Here is a 17,136-nt window from a genome sequence, read left to right on the forward strand (position 1 = left end):
AAACATACATCGTTGATATAATGCGATGCAACAAAGCAAGCACACACAAAACAAAAAGCGAGCACAGAAGCAATAACAAACACCCTGCGCTTCTTAAGAATACAAAAATGCAAAAGTAAGAGCATGAACAAACACACTGCGTCTATAACAGCGACACGACAGCAGATAAGAAGGAATCTTGGTTTCTCAAGCTGACCACGTCAACGGGGAAACCTTTTCCCGCCAACCTCAGACCGCGACGCCTCGTAGGCACGGCATCGCATTGCATCGGTACGCCCGTGTGAGCTATATGCGGCGTGTAGCTACGGTCGCCTACTCTACGTATGTTGACTCATTTCTCGGTGAATCATTTCATGCGCATATTCGAACGTCGCATTCCGTGGTAACCGAATTGGAGCGAAAATACTGGATGTAAGTATATACGGTGGCGCAGCGTTTAAAAAAAAATGCCGCTTTCTGCCTGGCGGGATTTCAAACATCATGCGTCACGCAGTATACTTTGCATGTTTTGTTCCAACACTTCAAGAGTAGCAGAGGGGTAATTACGTCGTGGCGCTGTGTTGTGCACCCTGATTATGAAAACTCTAGCTCCACAAGGCATTCGTAATCCACTTTAATTTAGACGCCACAACGTTACTGCGCGATTATGGTATGATCAAAGTATATTAATGGATAGTTCTGAAGTTAAGAAAACTAGCGCTGAGACTCGATCGAGCCGGGCGAGCTTCACCCGGATATGTACGACTGCACTCATTCACTGAGTTACGTAGGTCTCTCTAGCGAAACGCCTGGCGTAAAGTAACGCATGTGAAAGCTGTCGGAATAGTATGTGATTACGCGGTAGCGTGCATAGTGCGCCTCGATTGAGAGTTTTCCGTAATGTACGCGTGGTGGCCAGCCACCAAGCACGACGATGTCGTTGATGCGATCCCGGTATTGGCGGCCGCATTTCTTTGTGCGTTGAAGAACCCCATATTGTAGAAGTTACTACGGAGCATTCCATTATACGGCGTGGCTCGTAATCACCGCAATGAATTTTGGCGCTTAAAGCTTAATTGTTAGTTATGCGTGAACGATGTAGGTGGCGGTGCTATTACGGGATTACTCTACGCTAAACCTTACCGAGATTGAATACTTCATGCACTTATTGTCGCTGCCGCATAACCTTCCCGCCGAACCGACGGTGGAGGCATGTTGTAGCTTCGCCAAAATCTTTTTAACGGTTGCTTATGTTGGGGGCAAAACATTTGTACCAGCCAATGAATAGAGGCCGACGTTTAGACAGCCGTGCAAGTCGAATTGTCAGGGCATTTTTAAACAGCTGCATGCACTTTCCAGCCTGCAGACGGAGGTTCATCTTTACGCATTACAATAAAATATCGCCTCCCGCTAGACTTGAAACTAGGAAAAGAAAACAAAGGAACTTGTAATGGAGGATTATCAGTAACAGGATATTGGTAAAGAATAGATATCTTAGCATGCAAAAAAAAGAGAAATTCATACAGACAAAAAGGGAGATATAGCGGGACAGAAAAGTCGTGGCGAAGAGGTTCGCTGGCTTCATCTATTTTGCAGGCACTTGCAATCTGTATTCGTTTACCCGTGAAAGTGAGATGAAATGCATAGCTTCTTTTCTTTCGAGGTGCGGATTTTTACGGCTGCGGTCGCGACATGTTAGCTGCTGCCCTATGCTCTTCGTAAACTTCGGTCACGTCCATCGCGGGCTGCAGCTGCTTTGGCAGGCGGCAGCTGAGAGGCGCTCACCAGATGCATCACATCCGTTACTGCAGCTGCGTCAACGCGCGATTTTGGACGACAACAACAGAAGAGGGCTTCGTGCATCCGTTGCAAGAGTGAGTGCTGGCGAGCTGAGCCAATGCGTCCGTGTTTGAGCCACTTGCTTCTCTCCTCCATGAAGCAGGAACACAATTTTTTTATGGGTTTTGAATCCGTCGCTTCAGTTCGTCATGATTGACAAATAGTGCTTCCGCCAAGACCGATTGTCAGGAAGTGGCCAAAGAAAAGCTATTTGGTTTCCAATTTGCGCATCCGGGCATCAGCAAACCATTGTATATCACTGCATATACGAAATACCGTTTATATTTTGTACAAAACAAACCACATATCCATATTTCGAGAGTTGTGGTTCCGTCGGAACAGTGAAACACGTTTTTATCTTGGAGTGTTTAACTTATATGGACGAGAAAAGCCATTGGGGCTTCGAATTGGAGACAGTTTCTCAACGCCGCCGACAGTGCAGAACATACTTTGTTCCCTGAAGCCCAAGCAGGAGTGGAAAACAAATATAAAATATTTCAGTGTTAAACTGCAAATCAAATTGCAACCTTAACCCTGTCTCCGGACCCGCCGCGGTGGCTCAGTGGTTAGCGCGCCCGGCTACCGAGCCAGAGTTCATGGGTTCGAACCCTTCCGCGGTGCCCCCGTTTCGATGAAGGCGAAATTCAATAGGTGCCCATGTGTTGTGCGATGTAAGTGCACGTAAAGATCTCCAGGTGGCCGAACTGATTCCAGAGACCTCCACTACGGCACCCCTTTCTTCATTTCCTCTCTCGCTATCCTTTATCCCTTCCCTTACGGCGTGGTTCAGGTGTCGACCGAGATGTGAGACGGGTACTGCGCCATTTCCTTTGCTCAAAAAATCAATTTCCAATTTTTCCCTCTCTGCGGCGCAAACTAACACTAACTTTCTGCTCCTCACTTTTAAAACATTCCCTTTCTTGAAGGACTGCAGCCTTTGTATCAAAGTCTGAAAAAAAAAAAAAGGTTTACTTCCGGAATTTAACAGGGCTATTCTATTAACGCTTTACGGAATTTTGTTTCCTTTCCATTTCCTGCCCAACCTATTCCCGGGGCCATTCTCTCCCCAAAATGCTTTCCCTTAGCAGAATCGCATATCGACGACTTTAAACACTACGGCTAAACTAGCTGCTCTTCTCTTGTCTAAGGCACAAACTGGTATACCTTTTGAGATCGTTTAGCATTGACGTTGTTCCTGGGACAGAATAGTACGATGCGTTCCTTCTCCGCGTAGAAAGAAAAGAGAGAATGAACAGGAAAAAGGCTGAGATATTAACGACAAAAGTATCCGCACGTGACAGAGCAGCTGCAGCTTGTCTCCGCATCTTTTCGTTTTGCGCTCACGTGACCGCCGCTGTATGGCGCGAAGATGTGAATGCCGTCACATTCTGATGCTTGCTCCCGGAAATCTAAATCGGAGCTACGCAGGAGAAATTGCACACGTAGCGCACCCGTTATTACATTTGCCGAAGTTGCGAGCAGTATTCCATTGAAGGAAGAGAAGAAAAAGGATGGAAAAAAAAGGGGCAGTTTTGCCGCCCCTCTTTGAGTGGACGTCTGCAGCAAGAAGTGATCGTTAGCAGGCATAATGACTACTTAGAGGCCCTTTTCGTGACGCCCGCTCAGACAGATAGGCCTACTTGCCTTGCGGCAACTCCACAGAGGGCGCTATATACGCGGAGATCCCTGCTCTCTATGAACGACGAAGTAATGGCTGTGCGAAGAGGCGCCATTGTGTTGTCATTGCAAACAAAAGGAGCTTCGACAGAGGTTCGCCAAGATAGCCATTACCTGACCATTGTGGTGGAAGCAAGAGAGATAAGTGGGGCTTGCATAAAGCCTCTTGTTCTGAGCAGAACTCGAGTGCAACTGTCTTCATAGAAGACAAAGAAGAAGGAAGACGTAGTAACGCTATTGGTGCTGTCTGTTTCTGTTTCAGTGTTTGGCCGAGGTGTTCCCTGCAAACGGCTTGGCGCAAACTATTTGTTGGTGTTAATACGTGACGTAAACATGTGCGGTTAGAGTATATCAAAGAAACAATATGGGTATCCGTACGTATTATCGAGGAAAATAGAGAGATTTAACATTGCGCAGACGTACCAGCAGGGACGTATACGGGATTAGCGGAGGCCCCGCTGCGCCCCTGAGCACACTCAGGGACATTGTGCGTGCGCGGCTGACGTCAGGTGATACGGTATACGTCTCCGCCAGTACGTCTCCGCTATGCTAAATCTCTCTAATATTTGTGGACTACACAGGAGCTGCACTGGAGCTACACTGAATCTACACTAGAGCTACTCTGGAGCTACAAATGGAATGAATATCTGATTAGGTGTAAGTATCGATGCTCACTGCCGAGGCCGAGAAAAATGACGATGCCGTGCTGAAGGAAAAAAAAATTACGCCTTACATGTTCAAGTTTCAAGACATGATTAAGACAGATTACGGCATTGCGGCATGATTGCGGCATTTTAATGACAAAGAGATCACTCCCGCCAGAAACGGAGCTTTTGTAAGCGAGAAAAGGCGAAAAAAAATAATTACAGATGTCGGCATAGCCGACCGATCTTGCAAGTAAAATACGTGCGTAGACACCGATTTTTTGGGTGTGGATCCCGGAGGCTATGCTTCGTCACGCCGCCATTCACTTCAAGAGGGCGGCAGCCAGTTCTTCTCGGTAACATGTTTGAATGGAGTTGCGGAAAAATTTGTAAATGCAATTTTCTCAGCCAAAATGTATTATTTTTTGCTGCCGGACAAACGTTAAAGGTGCACTAAAGAGGAATCTTAACTCGTCTTTTTACCGCGGGAGCTCAATCTACACATTGCGGGCATTCTTAGAAACTTCGAATTATTGTCCTGTGCGGCCGATTGCCTTAATTAAATTGGATTAAACGTCCCGGCTCCCGCCCCTTTTTTGAACACAACACGGTAGGTAAGAGGAGTCAACCAACGCGTCCGCCAGTCCCGTGGTGGCTTGCCGCTCTGCCATCGGCGGAGTGATACGTAAATCAAAGAGTGCACGTGTATTTTTATTTCAGTTGGCCTAATTTGGGGCTATATGGTCTGTGACTGAAACTGTTTGTTCGCAGAAACCTAAAAAAACAAAATAAAAGCGAAAGCGAAGCCGCCACTGGACTGGCTGAAAGGCACTCCACGCGTTGGTTGACTCCGCCTACCTACCGCGCTGAGTTAACAAAAAAAGGCGGGAGCCGGGATGTTTAATCCGATTTAATTAGGGCAATCGGCCGCACAGGACTATAATTCGAAGTTTCTAAGAATTCCCGAAACGTGTAGATAGAGTTCCCGCGGTAAAAAGACGAGTTCAGATTCATCTTTAGTGCACCATTAACATACCCAGAAAGAGCCAAAAAATCGTTCTTTGATGCCGACGATGATGAATTTTCACAGCGCAAGGGCATCCGTGGCCAAAAAGCGCCATGAGAGAAGGTTTTTATCTTCTACTCAAGGTGCGGTAAAAGACCCATTTCCCAAGCATTTCACCCTAAATAAGCCGAGCACCATGGCAGGGGAAAGCTTGTACCCATTGTATCACCTGTAGGTACCCGGAGGCATTCGGGATCGAATCCCGAGGATCATTCTTTACTACGAACAGTGATTGGACAGTTCTCCTCACTGTCCCTTTAAGGTGCAACCTTTGGTAGGCAGCTGCAAGCACACAGTCGCTCGTGTGTGTGTCTCTTCTGACCGCCGTCTGTTCAGGCCTAAATAACCACCAACTGGCCCGAGCTTTCATACTTTTCTTGATTGTTTGGTGCCGTTGTGATGCACGTTCTAAATCTTTCAGCCTCCTGTATGGTCAATAGGCTTCTTGCTTTCGCGACATCATGTCTTTTGACGCTGTATTATACATGTCCAACATTCTTGAACAAAAATTTTTAATATTGTAAAATTGTAAGGTACTCTTATCGAAATATTGAAGGTAATGGTCCATTTTTCCCATGTGTAGCAAAATATTTCTTTTAAAGTTTTTACATCAAGACTGCTCCATGCAATAGCAAGAAAATGCAAGCCTGACGACAGGAGATTTGTGGATATATTGACTGTTATAGTGAACTCTTACAACATATGAAAAAAATATGTTCATAAACTTTGCTTTTTATGCTTTTATGCTTTTATCCAAATTTGTTGGTCATACTTTGTGACGAGTATCGGGGCGTAACTTTGAGCAAGTTATATATGCTTGCTCTCATAAATGTCTGCTGAATACAGAGCCGCGTGGCTGTTGCGGTTATACGTTTTTGCTGTTGTGGATATTAGGCATAGGACCACAGTGTGACTCAAAATAGTATAAGGCGACGCTTAGTATGACCTCCGGTAATGTTAAGACATTATCTACTTCCTGTTATTTATTATCCTATTTGATCGCGTAGTGAATGAACTGCTTCTGTAAAAAAAAAAAGTCGTAACATGAGAGGCGCGTTTACTACGCGGAGTAAAATTTACACGTCTTTAAAATTAAAAAAATTCAAATTTTAATTACTATTTGAGGGGTTGCGTTTATTATTCGAGTGGGTTTGTTGTTCGAGTAAATACGGCGTTTATATTTACAGCGGTAAGCCGTTACACATCTCGCAAAGTGCATATGTGGCGGCATAACGTTACAGTATGTACTCCCCGGGTAGCGTTAATAATAGGCAGTGCAGCACCGCCATAAGAAAATGATTGCGCTCATAGCAAAACGACATTGACAAAGAACAACAGACGCGCATGCCATTCTGGGAAATGTTTACTTAATGCATACTTCTAGCTTCAAGAGTGGAACTTTAGAGACAAGACAATGCATAGTGGAATGAAGAATTGACGAGGAAAACGTACGGGGAGCGAAAACGCTAAAGCAAAGGAAGCCGCCGTACGTAGATGAAATTCGCAGCGCGGGCTGATTGTCACCGGTGTCACACACTTATCATCCAGCTAGACGACAGCGCGCCTACGTAGAACAAATATAAATATCTCTGGAGCGCTGACGTTCCCTCCTTCAGGTTCGCGGTAAAACTACATTCTGCATTGTCACTAGGTCAACCAGGCGCTGTGCAATCGGGCCTCTCAGCCTTAGTGATGTTCTGTTTGGAGAATTTTCTATTTTTCAGGGAATTCTGGGAGTAAACTATGGTGCAAAGAGAACATTTATAAGTTTTTCAGTGAATTTGAAGAGGAGAAAGTTCCTATTTTTTTCCAAATTGCTGTATTTTCTTAACTACTGGGGAGAATAATGGTCAGAAAAAAAAGGTTTTTGGGTCTAATTAAGGGATTTTTCGGTTCCGGAATACAACATCACTGCTCAACCGTTACATCTATGAGGGTGTTAAAATTTCGCATATTATGTGGAGCGTTAGGAGTTTACTGGCTTCCGTCTACTAGCCTGCCTTAATGACGTGTTACTCTGAACACAGCATTCATAAAACGCAGGAGCTATTGCATAAAGCAATTTTATTGCATCAGAGTCGCGTAAAATGGACAGAGGATGCGTCTTGATGGCTACTCGGGCGTGTAATGCAAGAAAGAAACAATATCGCGTCGCTGTGTTGTTTCAAACCCCGAAGAGCGTTTCTCGATAAGAGTTGGCATTTGAGTGAACAGACGTTTTCACACTTGAAACTTTAATGCCTAATAATGTAACCCTGCGACGAATGTTACAGTTAGAAATTCATATGTAAGAACTCTGTGGGATGTCAGCAGCCGGATTGTCGCTTTTGTTAATTTGCTGAGCAGACTAACTGCTCCTGAGGCAGTGCTTGAAAATTAACTTACGGAGTCTTCAGAACGCGTTGACGAGAGCAGTTCTCAGCTGAACAAATATTGACGCTTTGATGCCGAAGCTGGAAACGAGGGATATTCACGAAGCGTCTTCTTAGAAAACGTGCTGACCGTAATGGAATGTAAACAAACGCCCCACATTAGGAGAGCAAATGCGATATTAGTTTCATTATACACCAAGGTGTCTCCGGCGAGTCACTTCCTACGGCAGTTAACTGCACTGAGGCCAATGACCTCACGCTTTTTGCAATGTTTGTTATCTCTTGCACACTAAGGTAATCAGTGTGTCCAACGGCAACGCGTTTATTTTTTAAACCTGTGCACTTATTTCTCTGGAGCGCAAGGCAGGCAAACCGGCAACAGGCACGGACAGCTAGGCATAAACGCGGTCATAAACCTTGGCCTTTCTTCTTGAGAGGCACTTGAAAAAGACGTATATCTTGGCAGGTGCAGCGCAGATAAAGCGTACGTAGATCAAGTGACGGCTGGAAGGAAAAGCTCTATGAGGGGGGCACCCGCCAACAGGCGGCCCTGTCTGGGATGCCAGGCAGCCACCCAAAGGAGCGACACCGTTTCTGGCACGATTTTCGGAGCCTTGACATCAAACCGATTCGCTTTCATTGACATTCAGAGCAGAACTTTGTCCCTTTCTCAGCAAATTTTGCTCTTCTTAATGTCGGTACGTAGCTCTTGCAAAGAGGTCAATACAGTTTTGAGACCGGTAGAATCCTTCAGTGTTGTTGCGCAGTGGCTTTTCATATTGAAGCATTGTGGTAACCGTCAAGGCTGTAGCCGCAGGACACTTTTACGAACATTGAATGGTTAAAGTGCTCACAGTGTGTACAACTGTTTTTGATGAGAAGTGGACATATTTGGGAAACCTGCCTACCTTACAAACGGCAGTACGGATGGCAGAGGTGCCGGAAAGTGAGAGTAAATAATTGTCGCCATGAAATCACGAGAAAAAGTTTTCGTTTCTATTTCATGACTGCAGGACGAACGTGCTATGGGCCATGGGCCGCGCTTTGGGAGCGCGTTTTGGGCCGACGAAGTCCTTCACGGCCGACTATGGTCGCTGCGGTTCCTGACGACGGCCCTTCTAGTCCTCTCCGGGCATGCGTCAGCAAAGAGTCTTCAAAACCACTCGGCGACAGCTGTGTTCGACATCGACCGCCCATTGTACAAAGGTATGGGCACGTGTGCAACCGCTACGATCTCGTCTTCAACGCAGCGAGCTATGGAAATAAAAAATGGTAGGAGTAACGCTAAGAGACCGGAAGCGGGCAGAGTGGGTGAGGGAACAAACGCGGGTTAATGACATCCTAGTCGAAATCAAGAGAAGGAAATGGGCTTGGGCAGGGCATATACTGCGAAGTCAAGATAACCGCTGTTTCTTAAGGGTAACGGAGTCGATTCCAAGAGAAGGCAAGCGTAGCAGGGGGCGGAAGAAAGTTAGGTGGGCGGAGGAGATTAAAAAGTTTGCCGGGATACGGTGGCCGCAGCTGGCAAAGGACAGGGCTAATTGGAGAGACATTGGAGAGGCCTTTGACCCGCAGTGGGCGTAGTCAGGCTGATGATGATGGCGATGAAAAAAAAGCACCTCTAACGGGACTATGATACGCATCTTATCAATGTAATAAAATATATGAACTATGAAGGGCCCTCCGCTAGAGGAATCGCCTTCCGCAAGAATATTTAATGTCTCGCTAGTGTCTCGCTGCATTCGACTCCGAGGCTTTCCCTAATATTCCGTCATCCCTATTACCGCGCTAAAAGCTACATGTCGTCGCCGGCAATGCGAAGCACTTGTAATGCTGTGCCCAGCAATTGCGTCTTGTGCACATATCCCCCTTTTTCCCCCGGTTGGCATGTAATCTTATTGCTGCTGGCATAGGCATTCGACTCAACACGATTGCCCGCCTTGTTTTCACAGTGCTAGCTGTTAAAACGAAGTTGCCTCGGCTCCACGCCGAGAGGTGGCGACGACGTTGAATCCAGTTTGTCCGCGATCACGTGACCGCTTCGTGTAGTACATAGCCCGTACTTTGCATCGCGCACTATCTTTGTCGTCATCAGCTCGTGCGTGCAGTCTAAAAAGACACCTCCAAACGCATGGGGGAGGAAAGGCTTGGAGAGGCCCTCACTTAGCAAACTAGATACGGGAAAAATTATACCAGAAGTCACGTGTTTTCGCGAGGACTACTGCGACCCTTTGGCTCATCGCGCCAGTGGTGGTGGTGGAAAGCATTTATTCGATATAGGTATATACAGAGAGGCGTTCGGGGCCTTCTCTTAGTGGGAAGCCTCCTTACATACTAGGTGGAGTCCCTGTTCCGGGACCCCATTAGTAGAAGCCGCCGTCCGGGCCCTCTGGACCAAGGCCCACTGGGCCTGGAGGTCCGAGCAGCCAAGCAGGGCCGCCTCCCAGTCTTCTCGGGTAGGGTGGGGGCTTGTGGAAAGGGCTGTGTTCTGCTGGCAGGCCCACACCATGTGGTAGGTGTCATCCACCTCCCCAGAGTGCGAGCGCCGCCCAGTGACCATAGGGTCGAAATGTTTCATTATAGCCGGGCATACAAGAGTATTCGTAAAAAGTCGGAGGAGCACGCGTTCGTCTGTTTTCCCAAGCCCTTTTGCCGGGAATGGGTAGCGTTGATGTTCATGCTGATAATATTGCAGAATTTAACAAAAGTGGAATAAGGGTTGTCCCGCATCCGAGGCATCAGAGTCGGTATGATGTACCCGGGAGATGAGAGTTCGGGCAGCCGCGTGTGCGGCGTCATTCCCTCGAAGACCCTGATGCCCTGGTGACTAGATGATGTGTTTAGGGGTGGGTTCCGTAGTTCGAATGCACCAACGCAAGAAATATGCTGCTAGGGGTGCTATGCGACCGGCTTCGTAGCTTCGGCACGCTCCGCGGGAGTCGGTGAGGATGTGTTGGGAAGCAGAATGGGAGATGGTCAATGCAATAGCCATCTCCTCTGCGTGAGTGGGGTGAGCTGCTCTAAAGCTGAAACCGTCCACCTGCCTTTGTGCACAATTACAGCTGTGAACCACCCCCGAGGGTCAGGGCCGATAGTATCCACGTAGAAGACGTCGTGTTTGGGGCCGTACTTGTGTACCAGAGCCCGTGCTCGGGCTGTACGGCGACCGTCGTGAGTATGAGCGTCCATCTTAGAAGGGACAGGTCGTACTAGGGCGTGGTAGCGCCGCGGCGTCGCCTCCATCAACTGTCTGTCAGCTGCGGCGGCCCGGCGCGGCGTGAGATCATCTGCTCGTCTTGACGGCGCATGCGCAAGCGCGCTGAAACGACGAGCCAACTGGCGAGGCGGAGCCCACATTCCGATTTCAGAAAAAAGTGACGTAACGGCCTCTCCATAATTATTTCCTTCCTTCATGGGCGAACGCGTTAAAGCGATTCTCATGAAAACATCCGGCAGTGGCTGGATGGAGCGGCATGCTGCGCGCATGCGCAATATTTTGCGATGTTATAGCCGTAGCTTCGTTATAGCCTTTATTGATCGAGCTTCCAAGGGCAATCGTCATTCATTCGTTGCATCCATTATTTATTTATAAACCGTTTCGGTATAACGAGGTTCCACTGTAAAAGGAGCCGCGTCTTGTTAAGATGGTGTACACAGTTCCTTGCTGCTGGTTCTTGCCTGTGCAGAAGGAAAACAAACTCAGAGCAAGTCAGCGAGTGGCTGATATATGAGAGGTGGTGTTTAATGCCCTGAAACTGCACATTGTCTATGAGGGATACCGTAGTGGATTACTCCAGATGAATTTCTACCACTTGGGGGCTCTTTAACGTTCGCTAACATTGCACAGTACACGGACGTTATTGCATTTCGCCTCCATCGAAATGTGGCCGCCGCGGCCAGAATCGATCCCGCTAGCGGGGGCTCTGCAGGCGAACACGACAGTTACTCACCTCCACGGGTTGGTTAAATAGAGTTGATTATTAGGTATCGCTTACCCGTACCGTTATCAATTACAAATTCGTTCTCAGCACCGTTTTTGACAGATTATTTTTTTATAAGTTTTCATAGAGACCCAACAATAGACCTTAAAAAAGAGGGTGTGATATTTGTTGTGTACGGTGCAGGGCACACAATTCTCCTAGTCATTTGTTTTAGAAGGTCACGAAATTTCAAAGGCGCGTTCCTCCTGAGTTTAGAGCTGAAAGCTTTGTTCCCGCTTTTAAGCCCGAAGATACAGCGCAAGTACTACTTTTGAGCGCTCAAGAGCAAAAAAAAAAAAAGATGTAAAGGAAAGAAGCAGCAACAAGAGGAGAGAGTGATTGAGGGAACGAACAGATAAAGCAGGTGAGTGCTTGGGTGATCAAGGCAGGCCGACAGGGAGGCTAATAATAGGACTTATCACAATGCTTAGAATCTGATTAGCTGCTTAAAGTGGACGAATGAGGCGAAAACGGCGAAAGGAAGTCATTCTCTGCAGGTTATGTATGCGCATTTTGAGTGCCGTCTTGTGCGGCACTCTTTGAGGAACTGAAGGGCGTCCATCGACCACCTTCCGGCAGCACAACACGTGTCCATGCTTTTCGGAGCAAATGATTGCAGCCTATCACTGCGGAGAGCGGCGTGAAGAAAGCACATGAAATGTTGCCTTGTCTTGTCAGAATATCTCGGGGCTGTACACGCGTTTCCTGTAATTGCACTTTCGGTCACTGCGCATAAAGAGAAGGACTGCCTCTTCTCGGCACCGAGGCATAGCAGCGGGCATGGGATTCAGGTTTAAGGAGTCAGGATTAGAATAAAGTTTATTTCGCGCACGACAAGTTCCAGCAGTGAGCGAATGAATATAGGTCGCTGAGAATCGCTCAAGTTCAGAGGTTTGCATATAAATTGAACTTGCTGCCCTCGTGCAAGCGAACAGTTTCCGCGGAGTAGTTTCTTGGAGAAGGTGTACCATTTGTAACATGTCTCGCAGTGAAATGTCTGTATTGTGGACAAATGAGGCAGTTCCATCTTGTCACACACAAAAAAAAGTTTCTTGTTTGACACAATGAACACCAACAAGCTTGGCCATAGTCAGACTGACGTTCTAGTGTGAAAGCGCTACTTAACATGGTTATAACCAAAAATATTCGGTGAAGCCTCAGAGTAACTCGATTAAGCTCGGGTTAGGAAGAGCGTCGCGAAAGCTGCAGCCAATGGGAGGAAGCTCGGGCAAGTTCGGAAGAGCGTCGCGCTAGCTGTAGCCAAGGGAAGTGTGACCTTGAGGCTGACCTCGGAAGGTCACCCACAAGGTCCCTTGCTTACGCACGTCTACTCGGTTCAACTACGATAAAACCATACCACATTTTTCTTGCTTTGGAGACCATTACACTCACTCACTCACTCACTCACTCACTCACTCACTCACTCACTCACTCACTCACTCACTCACTCACTCACTCACTCACTCACTCACTCACTCACTCACTCACTCACTCACTCACTCACTCACTCACTCACTCACTCACTCACTCACTCACTCACTCACTCACTCACTCACTCACTCACTCACTCACTCACTCACTCACTCACTCACTCACTCACTCACTCACTCACTCACTCACTCACTCACTCACTCACTCACTCACTCACTCACTCACTCGACTGGGAGGCGGCCCTGCTCGGCTGCTCGGACCTCCAGGCCCAGCGGGCCCGGAGACTAGGGACTCCACCTAGTATGCAAGGAGGCTTCCCACTAGGGGAAGCCCCCGAACACCTGTCTCTCTCTCTCTCTCTCTCTCTCTCTCTCTCTCTCTCTCTCTCTCTCTATATATATATATATATATATATATATATATATATATATATATATATATATATATATATATATATATATATATATATATATATATATATATATATATGAAATGAGGGGCTCGTTTGACAAACATTAAGGAAACCAACAGTCACCGAAAACCCAGGTGCATAGGGGTGCATAGAAATTAAAACAAAAATAGAAAAAAATCCCCTATGCACCTGGGTTCTCGGTGACTGTTGGTTTCCTTAATATGTTTCTCAAACGAGCCCCTCATTTCATTTGTTTGTCTGCTAATAGCTTAACGGGGGTCTCGGTTCTGGCAGTCTTGATGCCATAGGTAGCATAAGAGGGCTCTCGCACAGTTTCTGCTCTCGCCATTAGATGACGTTCTACGTCACACTTGCGGTATTACAAGACGTGCTACGTCCACCGCTATGGACGAGGGTGGCGCTGGTGTACACTCTCAAGGTTCGCTTACACGCAAAAAACATAAATACCTACGAAAGCAGCAGATTGGACAGCCGTCGCCGTAGCTCAGTTGGTAAGGGCACCGGACGCGATATTCGGAGGTCGTGGGTTCGGATCCCACCGGCGGCATGGTTGTTTTTTCTGCTGGTTTATAAATAATTTTCTTTAAAGGCAATTGATTGGCACAAGAAATTAAAAAAAATAGAAAAAATTCCCCTATGCACCTGGGTTTTCGGTGACTGTTGGTTTCCTTAATATATATATATATATATATATATATATATATATATATATATATATATATATATATATATATATATATATATATATATATATATATATATATACATATATATATATATATATATATATATATATATATATATATATATATACATATATATATATATATATATATATATATATATATATATATATATATATATATATATATATATATATATATATATATATATATATATATATATATATATATATATATATATTAGCGGTGGTCCTGGGTTCGAACCCCGGACCGGGAAGAATTTTTCTTTAACTACGAAGTTTCTGAGACAGCTGTATAGCTTTCCTTTGTAGCCGTAAGGCTTCGTTGGGATGAATTCCAATAAGTAATTACTCTCTTATTACAAATTTGCTCCACCCTGGGGGATTCCCATAAACATTTGACCTACATTATATAGAATAAATGCTTTTCACCACCACCACCGCTCTTAACATTTTCCTCGTTTTTTGCGCTTGCTCCCCACAGGCACCACCTTGGGTCCCGCTCCAAATGAGACAGTCGCGGGTGCCTTCTACTTCCCTGCGCCTGAAGACGATGTCCAGAACGCCTCGTCATGGCTGCGGCAGCGTTTGCCGGACTCCGCGGCGCGCCTCTGCGTTCCCCCCTCCATCGACGAGTTCCCGCGGGACCCGTTCACGGCCGAGCAGAGGCAGCGGGGCTGGCTGGCCGTGCACTTCGTGGCGCTCGCCTACCTCTGCTGCATGCTGGCCATCGTGTGCGACGAGTATTTCGTGCCCTGCCTGGAGCTGCTCTCCGACGGCGAGTGCCTTTCTTTCACGTCATTCTCGAAGGTGACGAGGAGGAGGTCGTGACGGTGCCGTAATTTGGTGCCGTGATTGGGCCATGACGTTTGTCGGCATTGCAATGAGTGTGCCGTGAAAGTTCACGCGGTTCTACTAGTTGGTTGTTGAAAGCGAGCGGATCTGTTCGTTGAAAATGTGCTTTGCTCTCAGGGCAGGATGGAAGCTTGTTTGGCTTTGACTGCATCAATACAGGTGGAACGCAGTGACCTCCGCTCAGGTGGCGTTCATACATGAACTGGCGAATGTATAGTGTGGGGGAAAGGGATGGGAGGTCACAACCAATTTTAATGGCCACCATCTTAGATTTGAGAAACCGAAACTATGCTGGCATTTCGTCCCCTGACGTCATACTCGCATAGTTCCACCTCTATCCATTATATTGAACCGTGACGTCATCATTGGCGTGTGGCAGGTAGTTGTTTCTACAATGCTATTGTAGATGGCGCTACAGGTATCAATGGGAAATGTGCTGTTTTCTAGTTGCTGCCACAGATGGCGCTGTGATCTCAGGGCGAATTTTTAAGCAGGAAATTGCCAAAGAAAATATCTATGATAATTGTAGGGGAAGCTCTTTGTTGTTTGTGGCCAGGACGGGAGTTTTGCGGACTATAAGACATATAGAGTCAGTACCAGGAGATAGACACGTTGTGCGTTGCGAGCGGAGAGGAGGAGGAAACGGCTGAACACTTGATACTTTTTCTGTAAAGGGCTTCACCCTACAGTGGAAAGCAGCGCGGCTGATTTGTCCAAGGCATTGAGGTTTAAGGACAGTGAAGGGAACGTATATTTTAAGCGGGTAGAAATAACCAAGCGAAGGTTATCTGATTGGGGGCTAAAATCAATACAAGAGTAAAATTTCATGTCATGGCTAGGTGGCTTGTGCCACCGCCCGACTTAAAGGGTTTAGCCGTATCCATCCAACCATCCATAGGTAGCAGACCCCACGAAATCTCGAAATGTGATGAGCAGTTGCTGCCACAGATGACGCTGTGATCTCAGGGTGGTGGCAGACCCCACGAAATCTCGAAACGTGATGAGTAAGAGCTAACACTCTTAAAATCGCAAATGATTGACGTGCTTGCTCCCCTCCTGCGAAGTAACGGGTTTATTGCTCTTGCGCGCAACCGCTCAGCTCGAACCTCGAATTTGGTTAAATAATGCCCCATAATTTGTAAGTAGACTGATCTCAGACGTCCGTCCGTGGGGATATCCTGGCCAACAATATAACTGACTATCGATCAATTCTAAAAATTGCAAATGTGAAAACATCTTTTCAAAGTTATAAGAGCACTTACATCCAGATTCTGTAGTTGGAATTTCTACTCAGTGTGTAAACTAGACTGCAGCATGAATCGAAGCAACGAGGAGCACAAAGCAAGTGCTGCGATCTATTGTAACTTTTTGTATTTCTCATATGTTCTCATTTTCAAACATATTTTTTTTTTCAACCGCGATGACGCCTTAGTGGCTTTGGCGTTCGGCTGCTGATCTCAAGATCACGAGTTCAAACTCACGTTTAAGAACCTCAGGTGTCTAATCAGAACGGATCCTTCAACTACACAGTCTCTAATAGCCTGTGCTGCTTCAGGACGTTAAGCTCCTGTATACCATGTCAATTACTTAAAAAAAAAAAATTGGCGTAAAGTATGCTGTTCATAAAACGCACAGTTTTATGGCACAGCAGTCTTGCTCGTTACCGCATTCACTCTGGGAAGTGCTGCGTGTCAATTTCTATTTTTGTGTGTGCAGGACTGATAGAATTGAAATAATTTATCAACACCGAGACAGCTAGAAAACAGGATTTAAGGATGTCGAGGTAACATCGCAACACGTTGGCTGCCTTGTGGCAGTTTTTCTTCCCTCGGAGATTTCGGCTTTCGCAGCGGAGGCAACGTGTGTCGTGTACACTTTGGTGAGAGTACACACCGCTGCGTACATATTGCTACGTACACTTTGCTGAGAACGTCAGGTTTTGAGTGTCGTTAGAGAGCCTATAGCAAACCCCCGAGTGTTATCGACGCGCAGACTCATCTCCCACAGATTCTGCGCATGCGCCATAGCTCCGATCCTTTATTGCGCACTGCACACTTTAGTTGTCGCAGCTCGAAGCTGGCACGGTCAGAAGCTGTACACACACTGCGGCAAGGAGCAACCCCCGTCCGTACAACTCTGCCAGTGTCCATAAGCAGC

The 17,136-nt window shown here is 46.6% G+C and overlaps 1 protein-coding gene across 2 annotated transcripts in view; it reads left to right on the forward strand.

Moving 5' to 3' along the window:
* The window catches only part of LOC144125140 (sodium/potassium/calcium exchanger 5-like), a 49,120-nt gene that overhangs the window by 11,728 nt on the left and 20,256 nt on the right, over positions 1–17,136 (forward strand). For both annotated transcript variants that reach the window (XM_077658257.1, XM_077658258.1), the window contains exons 2-3: positions 8,591–8,783; positions 14,609–14,902. In XM_077658257.1, the coding sequence (XP_077514383.1) occupies positions 8,603–8,783; positions 14,609–14,902 (475 nt within the window). In that variant the 5' untranslated portion in view covers positions 8,591–8,602. The remainder of the gene's footprint in view (positions 1–8,590; positions 8,784–14,608; positions 14,903–17,136) is intronic.

This window comes from Amblyomma americanum, chromosome 3 (genome assembly GCF_052857255.1).
Source record: "Amblyomma americanum isolate KBUSLIRL-KWMA chromosome 3, ASM5285725v1, whole genome shotgun sequence".
Classification (NCBI taxonomy): Eukaryota; Metazoa; Arthropoda; class Arachnida; order Ixodida; family Ixodidae; genus Amblyomma; species Amblyomma americanum.